Here is a 21,799-nt window from a genome sequence, read left to right as displayed (position 1 = left end):
TAGTGTTTCAGGCTGGGTTCAGCTAGGGTTGCCACCTGGCCGGTATTTGCCCGGCCTAGCCAGTTAAAATGATGGCTGATCCCAATGTTATTAATAGGGAAAAAAGATAAATATATAGGTAGGCCGGTATTTTTATCCAGAAAAGGTTTCAACCCTAGCTTCAGCACAGATATGCACCGCGCAGACTAATGTTCCTGTTTGATACTAATGAAAGTTGCTTATAATTCAACATCTTTCCCAGACGAATTGTCTCCTCAGCGTATTTTCCACAGCCAGCACCTAGCACCATCATATTCAAGAAAGGACCAATAAAGCTACGACTAATACTGTTTATTTTAATGCTGGATATTCAAAGTAAACAGCACAGTGCTAGCACTTACATCACACTTAATTAAATATATCAAGTCTTGTCCCCATGTGACACAATAGTTCAGGCAGGTTCGAGACTAGTGATGGGCGAATTCATTCTACAGGCGCGAATTCGCTGCGAATTCCCACGATTCACCAGAGGCAAATAAATTTGCGAAACCACCGTGAAAATTCCCCATCGAAAACGCAGCGATTTTTTTTGGCGAAGCGAAATGCCCCAAATTTGCCCATCACCTAAATCCTGGGGCCTTACTGCAGTTCCTTGTGGGCACTTGCAATAGTAAATATCTGCAGCTGATACAAATGCTGTGTATGTTAACCATGTGGCAGTTCACTGATGCCTGGCAGTCATGGCATGTGTTGGCATGTTAAACTAATACTCAGCAAAGATTTGTTAATGTTTGGTGTTTGATGCAAAATGCAACACTTATGCAGCAGAAGCAGCACCATGTTCCCCCATGCCCAATGGGCATAAGCTACATGCCCTTAGTATCTAACGGGCACAAATTCAGCTCATGCTGTGCTGAAATAAACTTTTACCTAGCAATTACAGGCAACAGTCCCAATATGGCACCAAAGTCACTGACATATCAGGTTATTAACATGCTGAGCACTTTTTATCTGTACAAGTTACATCAGCTCACCTAAGTGCTTGTTAATGATAAATGAGACTGTAAAATCTGTGGCAGGCTCAGACTATGCTTGTTCAGTGATTGCAGCCAAAAATTCCTTTTTTTATTTCATTGCTGTCTCTTTCTTACCAGTAGAAGGCAACATTGTTCTACAGAAACACAGCAACAAGAAAAAATACTGTAGAACTAGTGAAAAGAGTGCAGTGAACATTTTCCCATTTTTTTTAATAATTGAAATTTTCTAGTTTTTAATAGAATAGTAAAAGTATATAATGTTACCTGAAAATATGGAAAGGGTCTCAGGTTACAGATCATATGGAGCAGCACATGCAAAGTTGTGCCTCAAAGGGCAGCTAATCTAGATCTTAATTAAAGAATGCTATCCCACTACAGGTATCAGACTTGTTATCTAAAATGCTTGGGACCTGTGGTTTTCTGGATAAAAGATATTTTCATAATTTTGAACTTCATACATTAAATCTACTAACAAAAATTATTTAAGAATCAAATAGACCCAATAGGCTGGTTTTGCTTCCAGTAAGGATTAATTATAACTTAGTTTGGATTTAAGTACTGGATACCATTTTATTATTAAGGAGAAAAAGGAAATACTTTTAAAAAATGTGGATTATTTGGATAGAATTGAGTTTATGGGAGACACGCTTCATGTGGTTGGGGAAGTGTACCTTTGCAGGGAAGGCCACTCTTTCAAATTGAGTAGATGTGCTTTCCTTGTTCTTTACAAATATATCATGTATAAAAATAGAAATCTATGGAAAATCAATGAAAACATTCTGTTATTCAAGGTTTCTGCATATTGCCACATAGTGGAGTGTAGGAGGAGTGAGGGATAGTACTTATTCTCAGGGTGAGACTGGGCAGGTGGAACACTGGGAATAAACCTGGTGGGTCCCAGCCCTTGTGGCCCCCACCAACCCAGGACTGCCCCCAGCCAGGAACTGTAGGTGCTGAACTCTGATCGCAGCCAAGAAAAGAAGGGAAAAGGTATGGGGCATGGGTTGAAGTTGAAGTGAGAGTGATACTGTGGGGCCTGAGGTGGCAGCTCCAGTGGGTCCTGCACACCCCAGTCCGACACTGGTTATTTTTTTATCTTAGTGTTGCCTAAACAGATGATTGAGGGGGGTGTGGGAGTTGTAGTCCAACAACAACAGGAGGGCCATAAGTCAGACAGTCCTACTTCATATAACTGCCCCATTCATTTTAATGGGGGGGAGGTTGTTTTTTTTCTCTGCAGTCTTCTACTGAAGGATAATGGGAGCTGTGTTTTAAACAACTAGCAAGAGAGAGAGAGACTGAAAATAAATCCCTGCTATAATCATAGCTATTTAGGTAAATGCAAAAATAAAGGTTTTCTGCCCACCCCCTGGACTCTAAATGTAGTCATTACAAGGAATGGCTGTGACGTTGGCAAACAAATTGAGCCTGGCCCGTTCTGTTCATTCCTTCTCCTGAAACTGGCAGGGGGGTTGCACAGAGCTCTTATATCCAGTGGGCCAGATGCCTTGAATGCCCATCTCGGCTCTTAAAGGTTACCCATATATAAATAGAATGCAGAACTTTCATCAGAGATACATGTCTGCACCTGTAACTGTCCTACATCCGCTAGCCAATCAGACTGCAGCCACATTGCTAGATAAACACAGCATCTGGGATATAACAACTTTTTTACTATATATAACTGCTCCTTCCAATGTCTTCTCCATACATACTTCCTATTTGTGTCATCCAAATACTGTATAGCTGGGACAGCTGACTACCCTAATTTCTCATTATGTGCCCTCAGCTTAGTCCATAATAAGGGTAGGGTACATATTACCCTAGCAACATGCACTGATTTGCATCAGAGACTGGTATATAAATAGGAGAGGGTCTGAATAGACAGATGTTATAAAAATGGCATATAGAGATTTATATAGATTTGTGCTAAAATATATTATTGCTTAGTGTCAGCCTTGCTACACCTAGTGCACCTTAGTGGTAACTGTTGATAAGAAGGTGGAAACTGCCAGATTATAGGACTGATGGAGCTTTTTGAGTATCCATTAAGTCAAGGGTTTCCATTAAACTCTGTGTCAGTTTTGATTAGGGATGTACCGAATCCACTATTTGGGATTCGGCCGAATCCCCGAATCCTTGGTGAAAGATTCGGACAAATACCGAACCGAATCCGAATCCTAATTTGCATATGCAAATTAGCGTCAGGAAAGGAAGAAATGGAAAAAATCTTCTTTTGTGATGAAAAGTCACGTGATTCCCCTAACCGGCCCCAATTTACATATGCAAATTAGGATTCGTATTCGGTTCGGCCAGGCAGAAGGATTCGGCTGAATCCGAATCCTGCTGAAAAAGGCCGAATCCCAAACCGAATCCTGGATTCGGTGCATCCCTAGTTTTGATGCCCAGTCAATTGTATTAATCTTTGTATTTTTTATGGTACCCTCTGATGCTAAATGAGGCCTTCTTGTTTTACGCTTGACTTGAAGGCTTGAAGTTATTAATAGGGAAGAAAGATAAAGATATAGGAAGGTTGGATTTTGTTCTCAGAAAATGTGGCAGTCCTATAGTTTATTCAGGGAGGTGAAAGCACAAGCAGGGGGAGTAAAAGTTTGTAGGATGATATATCAGTGATTGTCTGCCCATATTATATAAAACTGGTATTGTGCATTATTCTTCCCAGCTAGCCAGGTGGCAACCCTATTTGCATGATTGTGTGGCTGTTTGTAACAAGGAAGGGTTGCTATTGCATACCTCCCAACATTTATAAAATCTAAAGAGGGGCAAACATTAGCCAAGCTAAATTTTATGACCATGCCTATTTTATGGCCACCCGTCCATTTACAAAATTTGTCAGATTATAACATTTGAATGCATTTCTGCTAAATTGTATGTGATATAATAGTTTTGCTAATGCAGCTGAAATTGCCCTTTTGGCTGTAAGTCACAGTTTCCCCAAGAGACCTGCTTATCTAAAATAGTTACAATTGTTTCTTTGCTTATCTTACATTTTTACAAATGTATTGAAGTGCAGCTGTTCAGTGTTCTGGGATCTCTGCCATAAAGCCTCTTATTTCTACAAACTTTGAAAGCTAAAAGATAGTGTTGGAAGGGAATTATTTACAGGTGTATGTTAAAGGCTGGGGTTTAAAACTCCCTGTTTTCTCAACAGAACCCCTCAGGGAAGGGTAAGTGCACAATGGTCTTTCTACTCAGTCACACTGGTTGCTGCGGGACTTGATTTTAAATGCACTACATACTTAGAATGTGAATGGATAGTGTAATTTTTTGTAATAATTATTTTTAAAGGCAAACTGTGCTCTGGCAATATTTTTTCTTCTATTTGGTTACAAAAGATTTGCTGCGCCATAAGCAGCACCTTGAAGCTCTGCAGCACAGTCTTTCATGATCCTGTGCATAAAGATATCAGGCCCACCTATGGATCAGCTAGGGATAAAGTTGGCACTAAATGGACACTTCACTTATACTGTATGTGGAGGGACAGAAACCTGATGCCTGGGAATATTGGAGTCAGAAAGCAGAAGCAGTACTTGGCTAAAGCACTGGAGATAAAGTTAATTCAGTAAATGAGACCTTCCTGCAGGGACATCCAGTGTCTGAACTACCGGGGGAGCAGGGGGGGGGCAATTGTACCAGGGTCCACACCCCCTGTGAGCATGCCAGCAGTTCGTGTGAGCGAAAAAAAGCTGAAAAAAACACCCCATAGTCACGGTACTGGGCACATGTCAAGCAAGCAGCATGCATACAGTGATAGTCTGGCTGCCCATAACATTTAGCAGCAGAAGCGCCACTTCATCTAATTCATGCTTCAGGCTGGGTATGACAACATTCCACTAGTGGCCCCCAAAGTACAGCGGCTGAAGTGGGGCATCATCCAGCAGCTAGGAGGGTGGATGTGCTGCAGATTTATTATCAGTATGAAGCTGTGCACCATCAATGGGTCTGGTGCAACCTCAGAAAAAGGCACCCTAGAATAGTGAATGAACTTCAGACAGAGTTGGAAGGTATTATCCTTTAATAACAATTTTAATTACAATACAAAGTCACTGGTATAGGATCAATAGTATAATGATCATAGAGCTTCCTATTTTGATTCATGTTTGTTTAAACCATCATTACTGACATATATGTGTATTTCTGTTCTTTCCACTCATTAAAGGGTTTGTTTACCTTCAGTAAACTAGCTGTTTTCAGATCACCAGAAATAATGACTTTTTCCAATTACTTTCTATTTCATATGCGTGATCGTTTTTTTTTTTAATATTGAAGTGTAATTTTTCACCTTCTAATTTTTCACCTTCTCTGGCAGGGAGGTCGCTGACCCTGTAAACGGTTCTAAATTGATACATTTAATGGATACATTTCTTATCTTTGTCACTGCTGAGCAGAATCTCTGGGTTTCATTACAGGCAGCTGTTAGAATTGATACAATAGTTGCTGATACTCCAGAGATGCTGCTGAGAAATGTACCAACCAGTAGCTTGTGAGCAACATGTTGCTCTCCAACCATTTCGATGTTGCTCTCAGGGTCCGCAAAGCAGGTGGTTATTTTTGAATTCCAGGCGTGGAGGCAAGTTTTAATTGCATAAAAACGAAGTATAGTGCCAAGTAAAGCCTCCTGTAGGCTGCCATTCCACATAGGGGCTACCAAATTGGCAACCATAGCCCTTATTTGGTACTCCAGGGGACTTTTACATGCTTGTATTGCTCCCTAACTCTTTTTACATATGCATGTGGCTCACGGGTACAAAAAGGTTGGGGACCCCTGGTTTAGAGTCTGCGCCTGAATTACTGAGCTGCCAGACTCAAACACCAGAAACACGAACATTTAACTTTAAACTTAGATTTTGGAAAAACAGTCAAAAAGTAATAACGGAAAGTAATTGCAAAAAGTCTTTATTTCTGGGGAACAATCTGAAAACAACTGAACTGGAAAAAGTGTTTGGAAGGTGAATATCCCCTTTAAGGAAAGTTGCAAATGCTAAATTACTGTAAATAAAATATCAAAGCACATTTAATTGTTGCCATTCTAACACAGTACATTCCATCAACACGATACTCTGGTATTGATGCTCTGAGGGTGCCTGCCCCAAAGAAGCTTACAATCTAAATGTTGCCGTCAGACACACCAAGGGCTAATGTGATGCTCCCAGGAATCAGTCAAACTCAATTCCTCACCCACAGTCTTCTGAATTTTGGTTTAATTCTCAAACATATATCACAATAGTTTGACAGACTATTCCCAAGGTGAGCACAGTCCACTCTAGTCCACGGGGAGTGTAAAAGAAAGTGCTTTGTCCAACCTTCTCAAAAATCAGTAGTCCCCAGCCATCTAATTTATACAAAACTCACACTCTGACCCTAAAAGATTTTCTTATACTCAGGCCTTTAAAATAAGTAATGTGGGTGGACACAGTAAAAATATAAAATGTGTGAATTGCTCTAATAATATATTCCTTATATGAATATTTCATTAGATGTATAGTTTGTACTTGTATTTTAAGTAGGTTGGAGACAGCAGCTTTATTTTGCACTCCATGGGGCTAATTTGCTTACATAGGTTCTAAATTGTTCCAGTGCAGTTACCCATATCAATCAAGCAGCAATTAATTTTAAAGACTTTTGCATGTCAGAAAATTAAAGTAAAGCTGTGATTGGTTGCTAAAGGAAACTGCATTTGTTGTGCAATTTAGCACCCATGTTAGTTAATTAGCTGCTTCTTTTTTTTAGGATTAATTCCAGGTGCTTATATATTAGGTCCTCCCACTGGCACGATACTTCTCCCCTATTGGTTACCCAACTTGGACGTTTAACCCCATATGTAATAATAGGCACAGGGTTTGCCTAAGAGTAGTAACCCATAAAAACCAATATGATGTTTGCTTTTAAACAGAAGACCAGTGAATGCTGTCTGTTGATTGGCTGCCATAGGCAATTAGACTTGTAGAGTAATGTGCACCTTTCATTACATAACTCCATTGATCTATGCTGTCATTTTAGCATTTTGGACCAAAAACTCGGCCTGCAAACCAATAACCCATATAGGGTGGCAAATCTAATGATTGCCCAGTCGGTGGGCATGGAACGAAGCAAGTTTGTAATACAGTAGAATTGGGCCCTTTGTAGCTTTTGGACATTAAGCCAGGATGCAGCTGGTTGTACCTAGGGTTGCCATTTTTATCAGCTAAGGTTACTAAAATACCAGGTAGGTGGCAACCCTAGTTGTATGGCCATTCCAACGGGATGCAATGTAATTCTCCCAACCCCTAAAATGGCTAACTATGGCAACAAAAGAAACCCTGTTTTTCTGGATGCTCTTTCTGCAACCCCTTTAAATGCTGCTTTCTGGAATTATGATTTCCACTAACTAATTTCTGCAAGGTCACTAGATGGTTATACATAAACATAAGCAGAACAGTGGCAAGGCTAAAAAAATCCACTCAATATATTTGCAATGTAGTCCAAAATCCAAGTCCTTAACCCCAGCATCGCGTGACAGTCTCAGTTTGCCAGCGTCTTGCCTCTATTGCACCTGTATTTCCCATACCAAAAAATGTGTGGCCTCACACACGATCAAGCCTACCATGGCATTCATAGCGGTTAACTGTCTCATTTCAAAAAAGGCACGGTGCTTCAGTTTCAGTGCTTTGATATTAATGTTTGAATTAACAATTATCAGTCTAAAGGTGATTTCCTCATCTGTTTCAACTTGCATGGTACTTTCTCATGCATGGTGCCATCTTTTCACTTTCACTAGCTCATTCCTCTTTCCTCCATATAGTTTTCCACCCAAAGCATCTCTTTATGCCACAAGGTTATTGTCATTCTTCTCTCTAGCAAAGTCCACAAGCAGTTCCCAAAGTGCATTTTGTGATACTTGCAGAGCTCAAGCCATTTATGAGTAAAATACTGTGAGGTTTCATCAGTGCAAAGGCAGCTTGTTGATGCCTCCTGCCATAGGCCTCCTGGTAAAATGTGCAGAGAACGTTCTTTGAGATCCTCACCTCGGTGTTAACATGTGCTCTAATTCCATGACTGGTCCAACCCTGAAGGATTGCTTGACCCAGTGGGCTTTTGAAAGACTAGTCCAATCCATATCTTAGAATATGGAGAATCTTCATAACATAAAAGATGTTCACATGTGTGTGATCCCATGAGCTTTTTTGTAGACATTGCTGAATTATTTAGAAAAATCATTTGTGAACTGAAATTATTAGTTGATTAGTTATTCCTTTACACATTTTTTGTCTTCTGTTACATCATGGTAAACATAAGCAATCAGAACATGCGTATGTGCAATCATACCTTGCAAATGAATACATAAATGAACGAGATTATGTATCCGTAGATGAATATCTTGGTAACCATGATACTTAGCAGTATATTGGAGATATGGCTTTCAGAGACTCCTTCCCCCATCCCTGCTCTATTATTTACAATGTCTGGAAAAAATTATTACTAATTTGGTCAATATTCCACTGGAATAGCCTCAATAATTGTATTGCTAATATTATCCAAGCTTTTATTTAAAAAAAATGTTAATTACATTTTGCATAGCTTTCTGCTGTGAAGGGATAATCACTGAGGTTTGTGCCAAGTTCAAGGGCTAATTGTCTTTAAGTTGAATGTTGATGCTTGGCTATGGTGTATACGTGAATGGTGAATTGTTGGGCAAGCTATCCCTCTTTTGTTTCAAACTTCCATACCATCCCCTCGGACTCAGTGGATAGACCCGGAATCCTGGTGATTTGGTCCCAGAATCTTCTGAATCCAGGGAGATTTCAGAGCCAGTGGGAGAGTGTCTAGATCTAGGTGTTTCAGGAAGAGAGGTGCCATTGCCAAATTTTGGACTCCACATTCCATTGTTTGGAACAGGAGACTGGGGGCTTAAAGCACCCACAGAGGATGCATTCTTCCTCTTGGCTGCATTGATGATGTTACGAGCAATAAGAGCTTTCATTTGCTTCCCAGACTCCCTCTCCCCTATGAATGGAGAGGGAGAACGTTCACTCCATGAAGGGGACATGGAACGAGGAGGGTGGATTGGACTCCTGGTACCTTCTTCATATCCTGGTAGGAATGACAGAGGAGAGCTTCTCCATGCATCCAATGATCCTCGATGTTGCAGAGCTCTTGGAATAGGAGATCCAGTTCCATATTCTTTTGATCTCTGTGGACGTGAGAGAAAACAGGAAATAAATAGTTAATACATAAGAATAACCTGAGCCTTAGGAAAAACATTCCTATATAATTAAGTAGTAATTAAAATGAAAGAAACAGTTTTATGTGATATTCTTATAAATAAATAGATTTGACTTGGGTTTGTTTACGTTTTCTTTAATAGTAATGGCATATGGTTGTTGGTGATGGTTACTGTAGTGTTTATCAGACTGCCCACTACTGGCTGCAGGTACAGTATGGGACCTGTTATCCAGAATGCTCAGGACCTGGGGTTTTCTGGATAACAGATAATTTGGATCTCCATACCTTAAGTCTACTAGAAAATCATGTAAACATGTATCTTACATCTGGATGAAGTACAAGCTACTGTTTTATTATTACAGGAAATCATTTTTAAAAATGAGGATTCTTTTGATAAAATGGGGTCTATGGGAGACGGCTTTTCTGTAATTTGGGCCTTCTGGATAACAGGTTTACAGATAACAACTCCCATACCTGTTGCTTTACATTAACATTAGTTGGAGTCACAGAAGTGCTGGTCTATCATTAGTGTGCACTTTTGGGGGCAAAACAGACAATGGGTCAGATTCAATTCAGCGAGAAACACTTATCTCTTGGTTTATCATGTGAAAACTCATAGACGGGATTCAATTTGAGGAGAAAAAACTTTTCTCCAAATTCAGTTTCAGTTTTTTCCCCACAGACTTCAATGGAGTGATAAACTGTTCAGTTTTTCTGAATTGAATTGCATCTCAAATTGAATCTTATCCATGAGTTTTCACGTGATAAACCTTTTTCTCAATGAAATGAATCTGGCCAAATGCATGAAAACTTATTTTTTACTGAAGTAAATAGCAAGTTATCCGATAGTGGGCATTCTCTGGAACTAATATGTTGGCGCTCTAAAAATACATGTTAATAATAATAATAATTACAGTTATAGCAGGGTACATGTTCTGTTTAGACAGACACACTAAGATTCAGAACTATCTGCTCTACGCTTGCCATGAAATTAATAAATAAATACATAGTATTTATTGTTCAGTTTATTTATACTGTTCATTATAGGAGTGTGTGTAGATACAGAGTCTCATCCATTTTATGTACAATTCAAGAAGATAAAGGAAATAATGTTAAGCCTTTGGTTAAGCATGGAATTCCTTATTTATCCGTAGCCCGCAGGCATGGGACATCCCAGTAGGTAATTAGCTGCCCATTACAGCCTAGTGATTAGCTAACTGATAACCTTTCTGATCTGGAGCTGCTCTAGCTCTGGACAATGGGCGCTGTCACATCAACATAATCAGGTCCATGCATTGGCTGAATGGGGGACTTAATTTGCTGTTCCCTGTTCTGACTCCATTATTTATACAACAATGTCTGCACTGTGCTTTACAGCAATTTTTAAAAACAGATCTTGTCACTACAATTTTTCTTGCCACTGAAAGAAAGTTGAGTGTAACTGTGCTATTTGACCATTATTGTTGTTTTTGCAAAAGCGTGGGGGTGGTTAATCATGCAACGTTGCCAGGCCAGTCTAGGCTATTTGGTGGTGTTGGATTTATATCTGAACAGGCCTAGAGTAGAAACCTATAATGGGATTAAAAAATCAAATGGGAAAGTGACCAAGACATTTAGTGTAGTTATGTTTAACATTGTGCTACATTCACACAGGCTGTAGGAGATTGGTGGGCAAATTTACAAAGGCCCAGGGCACAAGTTCTAGGCCACTTAGGCTACAGTCAAAGATGGCTGTTTCTCTGCCGGCACTAATAGCCAGGGACGTAACAAGAGCAAGCCGGGCCCCCCGCCAGAAACATTTTCGCATAGGTGCTCTTGCTCGCACCTCTCTGCAAACCCCCTACCGCATGCTAATATCAATTAAAAGAAAAGGAAAGCAGGGGGAGGGAGATTTGGACCATATAGAAAAAACTGACCAGGTCTATAGTTATGCCACTGCTTACAGCCTGTCCATCTGATTTTACTGCACCTACAGGCATTACATTGACCTGGGTTCAGACACATGGAGCATGTCTCGGTGTGAAAATGCATTTGTGCATGCTGAAATTTGCTCCGTGTGTCTGTACCCAGGCCCACATCATGTCTCTTGGTGCTGTATCATCATGGAGCGGAGGTGTGTTTTTACACCGGCAAAGAAACAGCCCTATCTGGCTTTAACGTAACAGGCACAAAATAATCCCCTATTCAAGCACTAAGCATTTGTATCTGGGGATGCATCACACATATCCCCAGTTTGGCATATGCCATTTTATTAACCTGGCCAGGCCTGCCCTGTAGCCTAAGGTGTCAGAGTCTGGCTGCTCCTATGCCTCTCTGCCTGACTCTGCTTCTAAAGCTGGTCTTACATTTACTCATTTGGCAAATCACCAAACAAGAGGATTTTTTTTCATTGGGCCAAATGATAGGATCACAACAACAGAAGTGCAGGCTGTCAGGGCGAGGACCTGATGTGGGCCTTGGCCTGAAAAGATTTTTAAACTTGCCTGAAGCCAGAAGGACCAATCTGCAGATTTCATTGGCCCATGTGGGACCAGCTTAACTGTATGATCACACATGTAAACATCTGCTTGTTGGTGAGGTCGCCAATTGAGTGGACCGTTGCACGATTTGGCCACCTACACTCTGGGCCAAACCGGACCAATAAGATTGTTTGGTCTCCTGCTATGCAGGTCTTATGGCAATGCAGGCCTGTCAGCAGAGTACCAGAACAATGCTCCGATGCAATACACTCCCAACACAATTTTTAAACCTGCCCAAATAGATATCTGGCCCATACATGTGCAGATAAGCTGCCGACTCTGATGTGGCTGAATCAGTGGCCTAATGGTTTACAAATGGTTTGTTTCTATCTATTGTTACCTCTACCCAGTGCTCTTCTCAGGCTGCTAGTTTTTATTAGAATATTAGAACAGAAAATGATGGCTGGAAAAAAACAACAACAAAGCTGAGATTTAATACTTATACCCATTATTATTATTATTTATTACTTATATGGGAGCAGTATTGTTGATATATAAACTGTGTTAATATATTTAAATTATTGTGACAGGTAGAAGCAGCCATAGTTAGTTTTGCCTTTTTTGTTCAGTGTAAAAATAAAAACTGGGTAAATAGACAGGCTGTGCAAAATAAAAAAAATATTTTAATATAGTTAGTTAGTCAAAAATGTAATGTATAAAGGGTGGAGTGACTGGAAGTGTAACATAATAGCCAGAACACTACTTCCTGCTTTTCAGCTCTCTTGGTTTATACTGACTGGTTACCAGGCAGTAACCAATCAGAGACTTGAGGGGGGGGTCACATGGGCCATAACTGTTTGCTTTTGAATCTGAGCTAAAGGCTGAGGATCAATTGCAAAGTCACTGAACAGTTATGTACCATGTGGCCCTCCTTAGAGTCACTCAGAGTTATAGAGCTGAAAAGCAGGAAGTAGTGTTCTGGCTATTATGTTACACATCCAGTCACTCCAGCCTTTATACATTACATTTTTGCCTAACTAACTATATTAGAAACATGTTAAAGTAACACAGCACAATAACTTTTCTTATGTCCTCCTGGGCCAGTAGACTTAATTGAGGCAAGCAGATTTTACAATGATAATCCTGCATGCTAAACCAAGGATTCTGAACCAATGAATGGGCCCTGATGCTATTTATGGTACGTCACCCAGATCACCCTAATAAAATTCCTCTTACATTAGGAAATAGTCATCAAAACGAGGTACAACATAAATGGGCCATCTGAGGCCCACCTTGGCCTCTCTATTTTGCAATGAGTCAAAAGAGTCATATTTAAGGAATATTATGCCTAATATATTTATTCTGCCCAGTAGCTGAGCTCTCCATTTCGTGAGAATTCAGTTCTAGTATTTAATGCATGTTATTTCATTAAAGCAGCATCAACCAGAATCAACTTCTTTCCTTGCAAAAACCTCTTTAATCATAACAAGATGTTAGCTGTCAGGACCACTTGTGTGGGCATACACACTCATATGTCATATCGGCTAAAAGAATGCCCAGACGTAAATATTAAATCTAATTTCAATCCCTTTTTCTATTTTTATGAAACCATGGCTCATAAAGCATTCTGTGGTCATCTATCATTGTCTTCTTTTGATGTTGTGTTTACCCTACAATCAGTGCTCCAGAACTTTAATTAGTTCAATAAAAGTAAAAAATAAACAAACCCAGTTCAAATAATACCACTTCCTATGTTATTTCCCCACTAATTGTGTTTGTTACAATAACATAACTACAGCTAAACACGTGCCAGCCATTGGAACAGATTAAATTGCTCCCTTTCTTTTAAAGGTGTATATCATTCAGTATTATCACTGGCATAAGCATCAGGGGTGTAACTACAGACCCTACGGCTGTAAGGGGGCCCAGGAGGTGTAGGGGGCCCCATAAGGCCCAAATAAAGAGCAATTTCAACATATATTATGTATGTACGTATATGTAAAACAGGTCAATCTCTGGTTATGTTGGGAGCCCTGAAATCAATTTGCTGTGGGGTATATAGGTTCAGTAGAACAAACACACACACATATATATATATATTCAACACTTTGTACAAAAAAATCTGACATTTCGGTCCTTGCTAGAGTCTCTCTCAAGGAGAAAGACAATTTTACAAAATTTTATAGGGACTGCTGGTCTTATGATTATTTTTGTATATTGAGTTTGACTGTGCACCCCCACTATTTGTTCAACGGCATTCTTATGCCATATGCAGAAACTTCACAGACACTCAGCTGTTAACTGTCCAGGAATTGGCTGACCACAGACCAGGAAAAGAGAATGGACAGAATTCAGGTGAATACTGCAGCAATCGTTGTGGACATCTTCATACTCTCTTAATTTTTGGACAATATACAGACTTGAAAAGGGTTGGGTTTACAAAAAATGTGCAGCATGTTTTTGCTTGATTGGGCATGTGGCTAGGCATAGCAGACAGAAACCTGGGCTGATAATGGCCATGGTCATAATATTTGATTAGGTCAGTTATATTTGTATTAAATAAAAATCTACTTGATGTACATTGTGCAATTATGGTTTTGAAAATCCTGTTCAGTCCATCACTGATAAACATTAATATGCACTCTTTTAGGTGGTTGGTCAATTGAGGGGGGGGCACAGTAATTTAGGTACAAATTATGGGGAAGCGAGGACCAGGGGGTAGCCAAAATAGGGAATAAAAATGAATGAGAGTGTTGTGCGTTGCCAGTAGATTGGACAATTCTCTTGCTGTCACTATCAATGAGAAATAAATATAGTAAGTCCCAATAGTATCCAGTGCTTACATAAGAGATACAGTAATCAAGTTCCCTTTGAAACAACTGCAGATAATGAAATGAATCAATGAGATATGTAAATGTTTCCTGTTTTAGCTCATAACAATGAAATCTATTTAGTTGTTTCCGTATTCGTAATCCTTTAAATAAGCTCAGTGGGGAAGGCCCACCGAAGGCTCTTCCATAAGCTTTACACTTTACTGGTGTGTGGTCTATGGAACTTTCTGTATCAAAGATATTGAACACTCATTTATAGAAATGTCATTATTTTATACCAACTTTCCACAAAAAAAGTGTTATTAAAGTGTATTAAAATCAGGGGGGTTCCTTCTCTCTCTAAAAATGTTTTAGTGTTGCTTTATTGAAAAAATAAAAGCACTTGAGGACTGCTGCCAAGATATAGAACTGCAAAGAAAGAACACAGGCTGGTAAAATGGTCACAAATTCTATGACCAGTTTGGTCAGTTTAGTTGAGTTTCAATGTGACAGTTGGTCGGTGTTATGGCAGTAAGTCTGTAATATTACCAGAGATGGGTTAAGATGTATTGGCACACAAAGCAATACTACTTGGCACCCTAGCTACTAGCTAGCTAAATACTAAAATTACAGGTAAAACACCATAGTCACTCAAGAACAAATAGGTAAATGTCTTTTGAGTGAATCTTTGGTATTATATATAGTGTCGGAATGGGGAGTCCAGGACCCTCCCAGCTTCCACATCAGGGATTCCCACACCCCCCTCCCAAGTCCCCCTGCCTCAGCTGCAACCTTCTATCCTTGTGGCCACAATCGGTGTCCCGTCGGCCGAGTCAACCCTGATTATGTAAAAAATAAAATAGAAGGAAAAAAAATAGAGGTTCACAAGTATGCATCAGCAGCCTCAGCTCTTCTTCACTTCCTTTTGGTCTAATTATTTGGTCTGTCTGTCCAAGTGATCAGAGATTTGTAGTCAGGTGGTCATGCAATGTATGGCCCTTCGTATAGTAGCTGTCCAATCAGCCTGCTGTCCATTTGGCCAGATACTGTAACGATCGCCGCCCGGAGCAGGCCCAGGAGCTCCGGGCGGCGCGTCCATCTTCGCCGGCGTCGCTCCCAAAATGGCGGCGCCCATGGCCGCCACGTGGGTAGCGGCGCCGGGTGATGACGTCAGCGCGCCGACGTCGGCGCAAGTGCGTCAATGACGTCAGAATGGCGCCAAATTTGAAAATAAAAACTCCAACTAGACGCCAGAATGGCGCCCAAGAATAGGATTACTTTCCTGAAGGATATCCTGGGTTTCCTGTGTGCCTTATTGCCTAATATTGTTCCTGCCTTGTATCCTGACCTTTTTGCCTGGACTTTGGACTTTGATTGTATTCTGCCTGCCTGTGAACTCTTGCCTGATCCTGACTATTCTCCGTTTAACCCTTTGGATACCGCGACCTTGTTCCCTCAAGAGGGCTTCCTCCCTGATCCAGACAACCTCCCTGGAGGGAGCTCCCGGCTCCCTGACATTATTCTTGGGCCATGGATCCTTCTGAGGAAGCCACACCTCATGTCGGACGAGCGCTCCGCGGACTGGCATCCCGCATGGAGGACTACGAAAACCAGCAAGTTCGCATTGGGCAAGCACTCGATGTCCTGCTGGCTCAAGTGCCTTCTGCGTCCTCTACTGCTCCACCTACTGGGGATCCCCCCATGGCGGCAGCCCCCACGAACACAAGCTACCCGACAGGTGAGCCTCGCATTCCACCTCCCCCTCGTTTCAGTGGGGACCCACAAGCCTGCAGGGGATTTGCCACGCAATGCCAAATTCAATTTGAGTTCCAACCCACACAGTTTCCAAGCGAGCGTTCCAAGGTGGGGTATGTGATGTCTCGATTGGAAGGCAAGCCACTGGAGTGGGCAACGTCTCTTTGGGAGAAGAATTCCCCGCTGACTTTTGATGTTAAAGACTTTCTCCAAGCTTTTCGTATAGTCTTTGATGCTCCAGGTCGGGTTACGAACGCCCCTGCCCGTCTCTTGCAGCTCCGGCAAGGAAGCCGCAGTGTCAATGAGTATGCTATAGACTTCCGAACACTGATGGCGGAGACTTCCTGGTGTGATGACGCTTACAAGGCTGTATACTACCAAGGCCTATCCATTCGCATCAAAGATGATCTCGTCTCCAGAGAGACTCCTGACACCCTGGAAGGGTTGATCGCTCTATCCATTAAGGTGGACACTCGTCTCAGAGAGCACCAGGTGGAGAGAGAGCGCAGTAGACGATTTTCTCCCATGTTGGCCCCTCGCTTTCAAAGGCCGATTCTGCAAACACCCGCTGTTCCTGTGACCCATGTGTCGATGTCTCCCTTGGAGGAACCCATGCAAGTAGGAAAGACTCGCCTCTCCGAGCAGGAAAGACTCCGAAGACGTATGGCAGGTCTCTGTTTATACTGTGGTGGGCATTCCCATTTTGCCAACGCCTGTCCTGCCAAAGCCAAGAGTTTTGTACCCCGAGGTATGTCTCAGGTTTCTTATGTAGGGGGCATCACTCGAGGTTCTCTGGAGAAGTATCAAGAAAATTCACGCAGGCTTCTCCTTCCTTTGCAGATTCACCTGGCAAGTAAGTCTATCTTCGAAAGGGCCTTCCTCGACTCCGGAGCGGATGGCAATTTCATGGATGCCTTTTTTGCCGAACGCATGAAGATTCCTCTGCTTCCATTGTCTTCTCCCCTGCGAATTACTGCCATAGATGACAAACCCCTGGAGTTTGAATTCGTCACAAAGTTCACGGCGGAACTATCTGTACAAGTTGGGGCGCTGCATCAAGAAAAACTTTCATTCTTCATCATCCCCTGTCCTTCTACTCCAGTGATATTGGGTCTTCCATGGTTACGTCTGCATAACCCCACCATAGACTGGTCCACTGGGCAGATCTCTCGTTGGAGTTTATTTTGCCTGCAACATTGCCTTCCGCCAAAACCCCTCGAGAAGGTGAATGTCTCCTCTGCGGAATTAAAGACTTTGCCCTCCACTTACAAGGGATTTTCCGATGTGTTTTGTAAAAAGTCTGCAGAGTTCCTTCCCCCACATCGCTCCTACGACTGTCCGGTTGAACTCCTGCCTGGAGCTATGCCCCCCAGAGGGCGCACCTACCCTCTCTCTCCTGCAGAGACTACCGCTATGAAGGAGTACATCCAAGAAAATCTCCAGCGGGGGTTTATCCGCCCTTCTACCTCTCCTGCAGGGGCTGGGTTCTTCTTCGTGGAGAAGAAGGACGGAGGCCTTCGGCCTTGTATAGACTATCGGGGTCTGAATAAGATCACCGTGAAAAACAGATACCCTCTGCCCCTGATTGCCGAGCTCTTTGACCAGCTGAAAGGGGCCAAGATTTTCTCCAAGTTGGATCTCCGGGGGGCCTACAACCTCATTCGCATCCGGGAGGGTGACGAATGGAAGACGGCATTCAACACTCGGGATGGGCACTATGAATATCTCGTTATGCCCTTCGTCCTATGCAATGCCCCTGCCGTCTTCCAGGAGTTTGTGAATGATGTGTTCCGAGATCTCCTAGGAAGGTTCGTAGTCGTATACTTGGACGACATCCTGATCTTTTCCAAGGACCTTGAAAGTCATCGCTCCCAGGTGAAGGAGGTACTCTCTCGTCTGAGGAAGAACTCTCTTTTCGCCAAGTTGGAGAAGTGTGTTTTCGAGGTATCCAAGATCCCCTTCCTAGGATACATTATCTCTCCAGAGGGATTTGAGATGGACCCCGTGAAAGTGTCGGCCATCCAGGAGTGGCCTCTCCCACTGAGTACCAAAGCAATCCAGAGATTCATCGGATTTGCTAATTATTATCGACAGTTCATCCGGGGGTTCTCTTCCCGCATTGCACCTATCCTGGCCCTCATCCGAAAAGGGGGTAAACCCAGCCTGTGGCCTCCATCTGCTATAGAAGCCTTTCAGTCCTTGAAAGAGGCCTTCACGTCCGCTCCTGTTCTTCGACATCCCAATCCTGCACTACCCTTCTGCATCGAAGTTGATGCTTCTGAAGTCGGAGCCGGAGCTATCCTGTCTCAGAGACATTCCTCTGATGGAAAATTGCACCCCTGTGCGTTTTTCTCCAAGAAGTTCTCATCCGCAGAGCAGAACTATGACGTCGGGAATCGAGAACTCTTGGCAGTCAAGCTTGCCCTTGAAGAATGGCGTCACCTCCTGGAGGGTTCTGAAATTCCTGTCCAGATTTTCACTGATCACAAAAATCTGGAGTTCATACAGTCCCTCAAGAGGCTAAATCCCAGACAAGCCAGGTGGGCCCTTTTCTTTTCCCGATTTAACTTTGTTTTGACTTATCGCCCAGGTTCCAAAAATCTGAAGGCCGACGCCTTGTCTCGTAGCTTCACTCCGGTGGACCGTGACCCTGAGAGACAGGAACCAATCATTCCACCAGTCAAGATCATTGCCTCTCTGTATCCCCAATTTGCCGACCAGATTCTGGCTGGGCAGTCCTCGGCTCCTCAAGATACTCCGATTGGCATGGCCTTCGTCCCTCCAGAACTTCGCCTGGCCATCCTGCAACAAACCCACTGCTCCAGGCAAGCTGGACATCCTGGTTCGGCTAAGACCCTTGAACTCCTGAGGCGCCTAGTCTGGTGGCCTGATATCCGCAAGGATGTAAAGGACTTTGTGGCTGCTTGTAATGTCTGCGCCACTTCTAAGCCTAGCCATTCCCGCCCCAGTGGGTTGTTACAGCCTTTGCCGGTACCCTCTCGTCCATGGACGCACCTCTCTATGGACTTTATTGTCGAACTTCCTCCCTCCGGTGGGAATACTGTGATCTGGGTTGTTATTGATCGCTTCTCCAAAATGGCCCATTTCATCCCTCTGAAGAAGTTGCCCTCTGCGGTGGAGTTGTCCCAGCTTTTTATCCAGTACATCTTCCGCCTGCATGGTTTCCCGGTGGAGATCGTCTCCGATAGAGGCACCCAGTTTACTGCCAAGTTCTGGCGTTCCTTATGCAAAGACCTGGGAATTGTTCTTCAGTTTTCATCTGCATACCACCCGCAAACGAATGGGGCAGCTGAACGTGTCAACCAAGCCCTGGAGCAGTTCCTGAGGAACCACGTATCCCTCTGCCAGGATGACTGGTCTGATCTCCTCCCATGGGCGGAATTCGCTCATAATAATGCTTGTCATTCCTCTACAGGAAGGTCTCCGTTCATGTCGGTGTATGGTCAGCATCCTCAAGCTTTTCCCCAAGACTTTGTGCTATCTGACGTCCCGGCTGCCGACGACTCCGCAGCCCATATGTCTGCTATTTGGGCTGCGACCAAGTTGAACCTAGAGAAGAGTGCTCTGGTTCATAAGACTTTCGCGGATCGTCGTCGAAGATCCTCTCCTCTCTACAAGGTGGGTGATAATGTCTGGCTCTCTTCCAGGAATATCCGGTTGAAGATACCATCTCCCAAGTTGGGGTCCAAAATTCGTGGGACCATTTCCCATCTTGGAGATAATCAACCCTGTGGCTGTCAGACTCCAGCTTCCACCAGAGATGAGAATCCCCAACGTGTTCCACGTGTCTCTGGTGAAACCCGCCATCACCAACCGGTTCTCTGGCGGTCAGTCTCCTCCTCCTGCCATCTCAGTGGAGGGTCAACTCGAGTACGAGGTGGAGAAAATCCTAGACTCCAGAATCTCCAGAGGGTCCCTTCAGTACCTCATTCAGTGGAAGGGCTTTGGCCCTGAAGAATGCTCCTGGGAAGGACACCGTGATGTTCACGCTCCTCGTCTGGTGAGGGAGTTCCATTCCAAGTTTCCCCAGAAGCCAAGTCCTGGTGGTCCAGAGGCCCCCCGTGAGGGGGGGGGTACTGTAACGATCGCCGCCCGGAGCAGGCCCAGGAGCTCCGGGCGGCGCGTCCATCTTCGCCGGCGTCGCTCCCAAAATGGCGGCGCCCATGGCCGCCACGTGGGTAGCGGCGCCGGGTGATGACGTCAGCGCGCCGACGTCGGCGCAAGTGCGTCAATGACGTCAGAATGGCGCCAAATTTGAAAATAAAAACTCCAACTAGACGCCAGAATGGCGCCCAAGAATAGGATTACTTTCCTGAAGGATATCCTGGGTTTCCTGTGTGCCTTATTGCCTAATATTGTTCCTGCCTTGTATCCTGACCTTTTTGCCTGGACTTTGGACTTTGATTGTATTCTGCCTGCCTGTGAACTCTTGCCTGATCCTGACTATTCTCCGTTTAACCCTTTGGATACCGCGACCTTGTTCCCTCAAGAGGGCTTCCTCCCTGATCCAGACAACCTCCCTGGAGGGAGCTCCCGGCTCCCTGACAGATACTATACATACAACCAGTTTATGGATGCCTTAACTGAATTTTAAACTCCAGGATAATCTAGGAGGGCAAACAGATGTTGTATGCAAATCTTAAACTAACTGGCTTTCAAGCAAACACTACATATTGTATATACATACTTTGTATGTTACCCTATATATTTTATTTTAGCAGCCATGCTATCTGGCATTTTTCTGAAAATAGTGCATTATAGTCAAAATAGTGAATGGAAAATCCCACAAAGAGCTCTGCATTGTAATAAATAACACTCCCTACCATCAACTAATTACCCTACATGTCTAGACCCAAACAATGCAATACGCATACCTTTTTCCATTTTTATCTCGGTCAAGATCAGGCGAAATCTCTGCACAATGCTGTTACATGCAGACTATAAATACGTCTCTAGCATCTAGGTTCCTTCTATTCCACTTCATGTCTAAATTGAGTGGCGAGTAATGAACCATGTGGTTTGTTGACAGCAATGTAGCATTGTGGTGCCTCTAATTGTATCTTGCATACCAACAGCAACGAGGCTTTTCAATCTGAACTTTCCTGAAAAGGATGAATTGTTCTTGCTGGAACACAAGCTAAACTACTGAAACTGTGCTACACATCACAGAACAAAAGGGGTTTTGGAAAGAAAAAGTCTCAGAGCCATTGGGAAACCTGGATAATCAGCACTTGGTCATCCATCACCTACTGTACATTGCCATAGTTGCCAAATCATTTCCAACTATTGGGGAGTAAAGCACACTGAATGTCATCTGGAATGTTGAAATATCACTATTTTGCATAGTGCATTTGCCTTCATGAATGATGTGTACTTGGAGATGGCTTATTGCTTGCAATGTGAGAACACCTGCTTCTATGGGGAATGTCTGGCAGTAGCCATGAATATTAGTCCTTCTTAATGGCAGTAATGTGGAGATGTCACTAATACAGGATGATTATAGTAGGATGTTGAA

At 43.0% G+C, this 21,799-nt stretch overlaps 1 protein-coding gene across 4 annotated transcripts in view; it reads right to left on the bottom strand.

Annotated features, from left to right (window-relative positions):
• Positions 1–6,657: 6,657 nt before the first annotated feature.
• LOC108710822 (synaptopodin) overlaps positions 6,658–21,799 on the bottom strand; it is an 80,594-nt gene continuing 65,452 nt past the window's right edge. For 3 of the 4 annotated variants that reach the window (XM_018251994.2, XM_041586061.1, XM_041586060.1), the window contains one exon: positions 6,658–9,207. In XM_018251994.2, the coding sequence (XP_018107483.1) occupies positions 8,677–9,207 (531 nt within the window). In that variant the 3' untranslated portion in view covers positions 6,658–8,676. The remainder of the gene's footprint in view (positions 9,208–21,799) is intronic. The other variant, XR_005966229.1, reaches the window with a different exon arrangement.

The sequence above is a fragment of the Xenopus laevis genome, chromosome 3L (assembly GCF_017654675.1).
Source record: "Xenopus laevis strain J_2021 chromosome 3L, Xenopus_laevis_v10.1, whole genome shotgun sequence".
Taxonomy (NCBI): domain Eukaryota; kingdom Metazoa; phylum Chordata; class Amphibia; order Anura; family Pipidae; genus Xenopus; species Xenopus laevis.
Note: the sequence above shows the minus strand (reverse complement) of the source record. Positions and strands in the feature narration are given on the sequence as shown.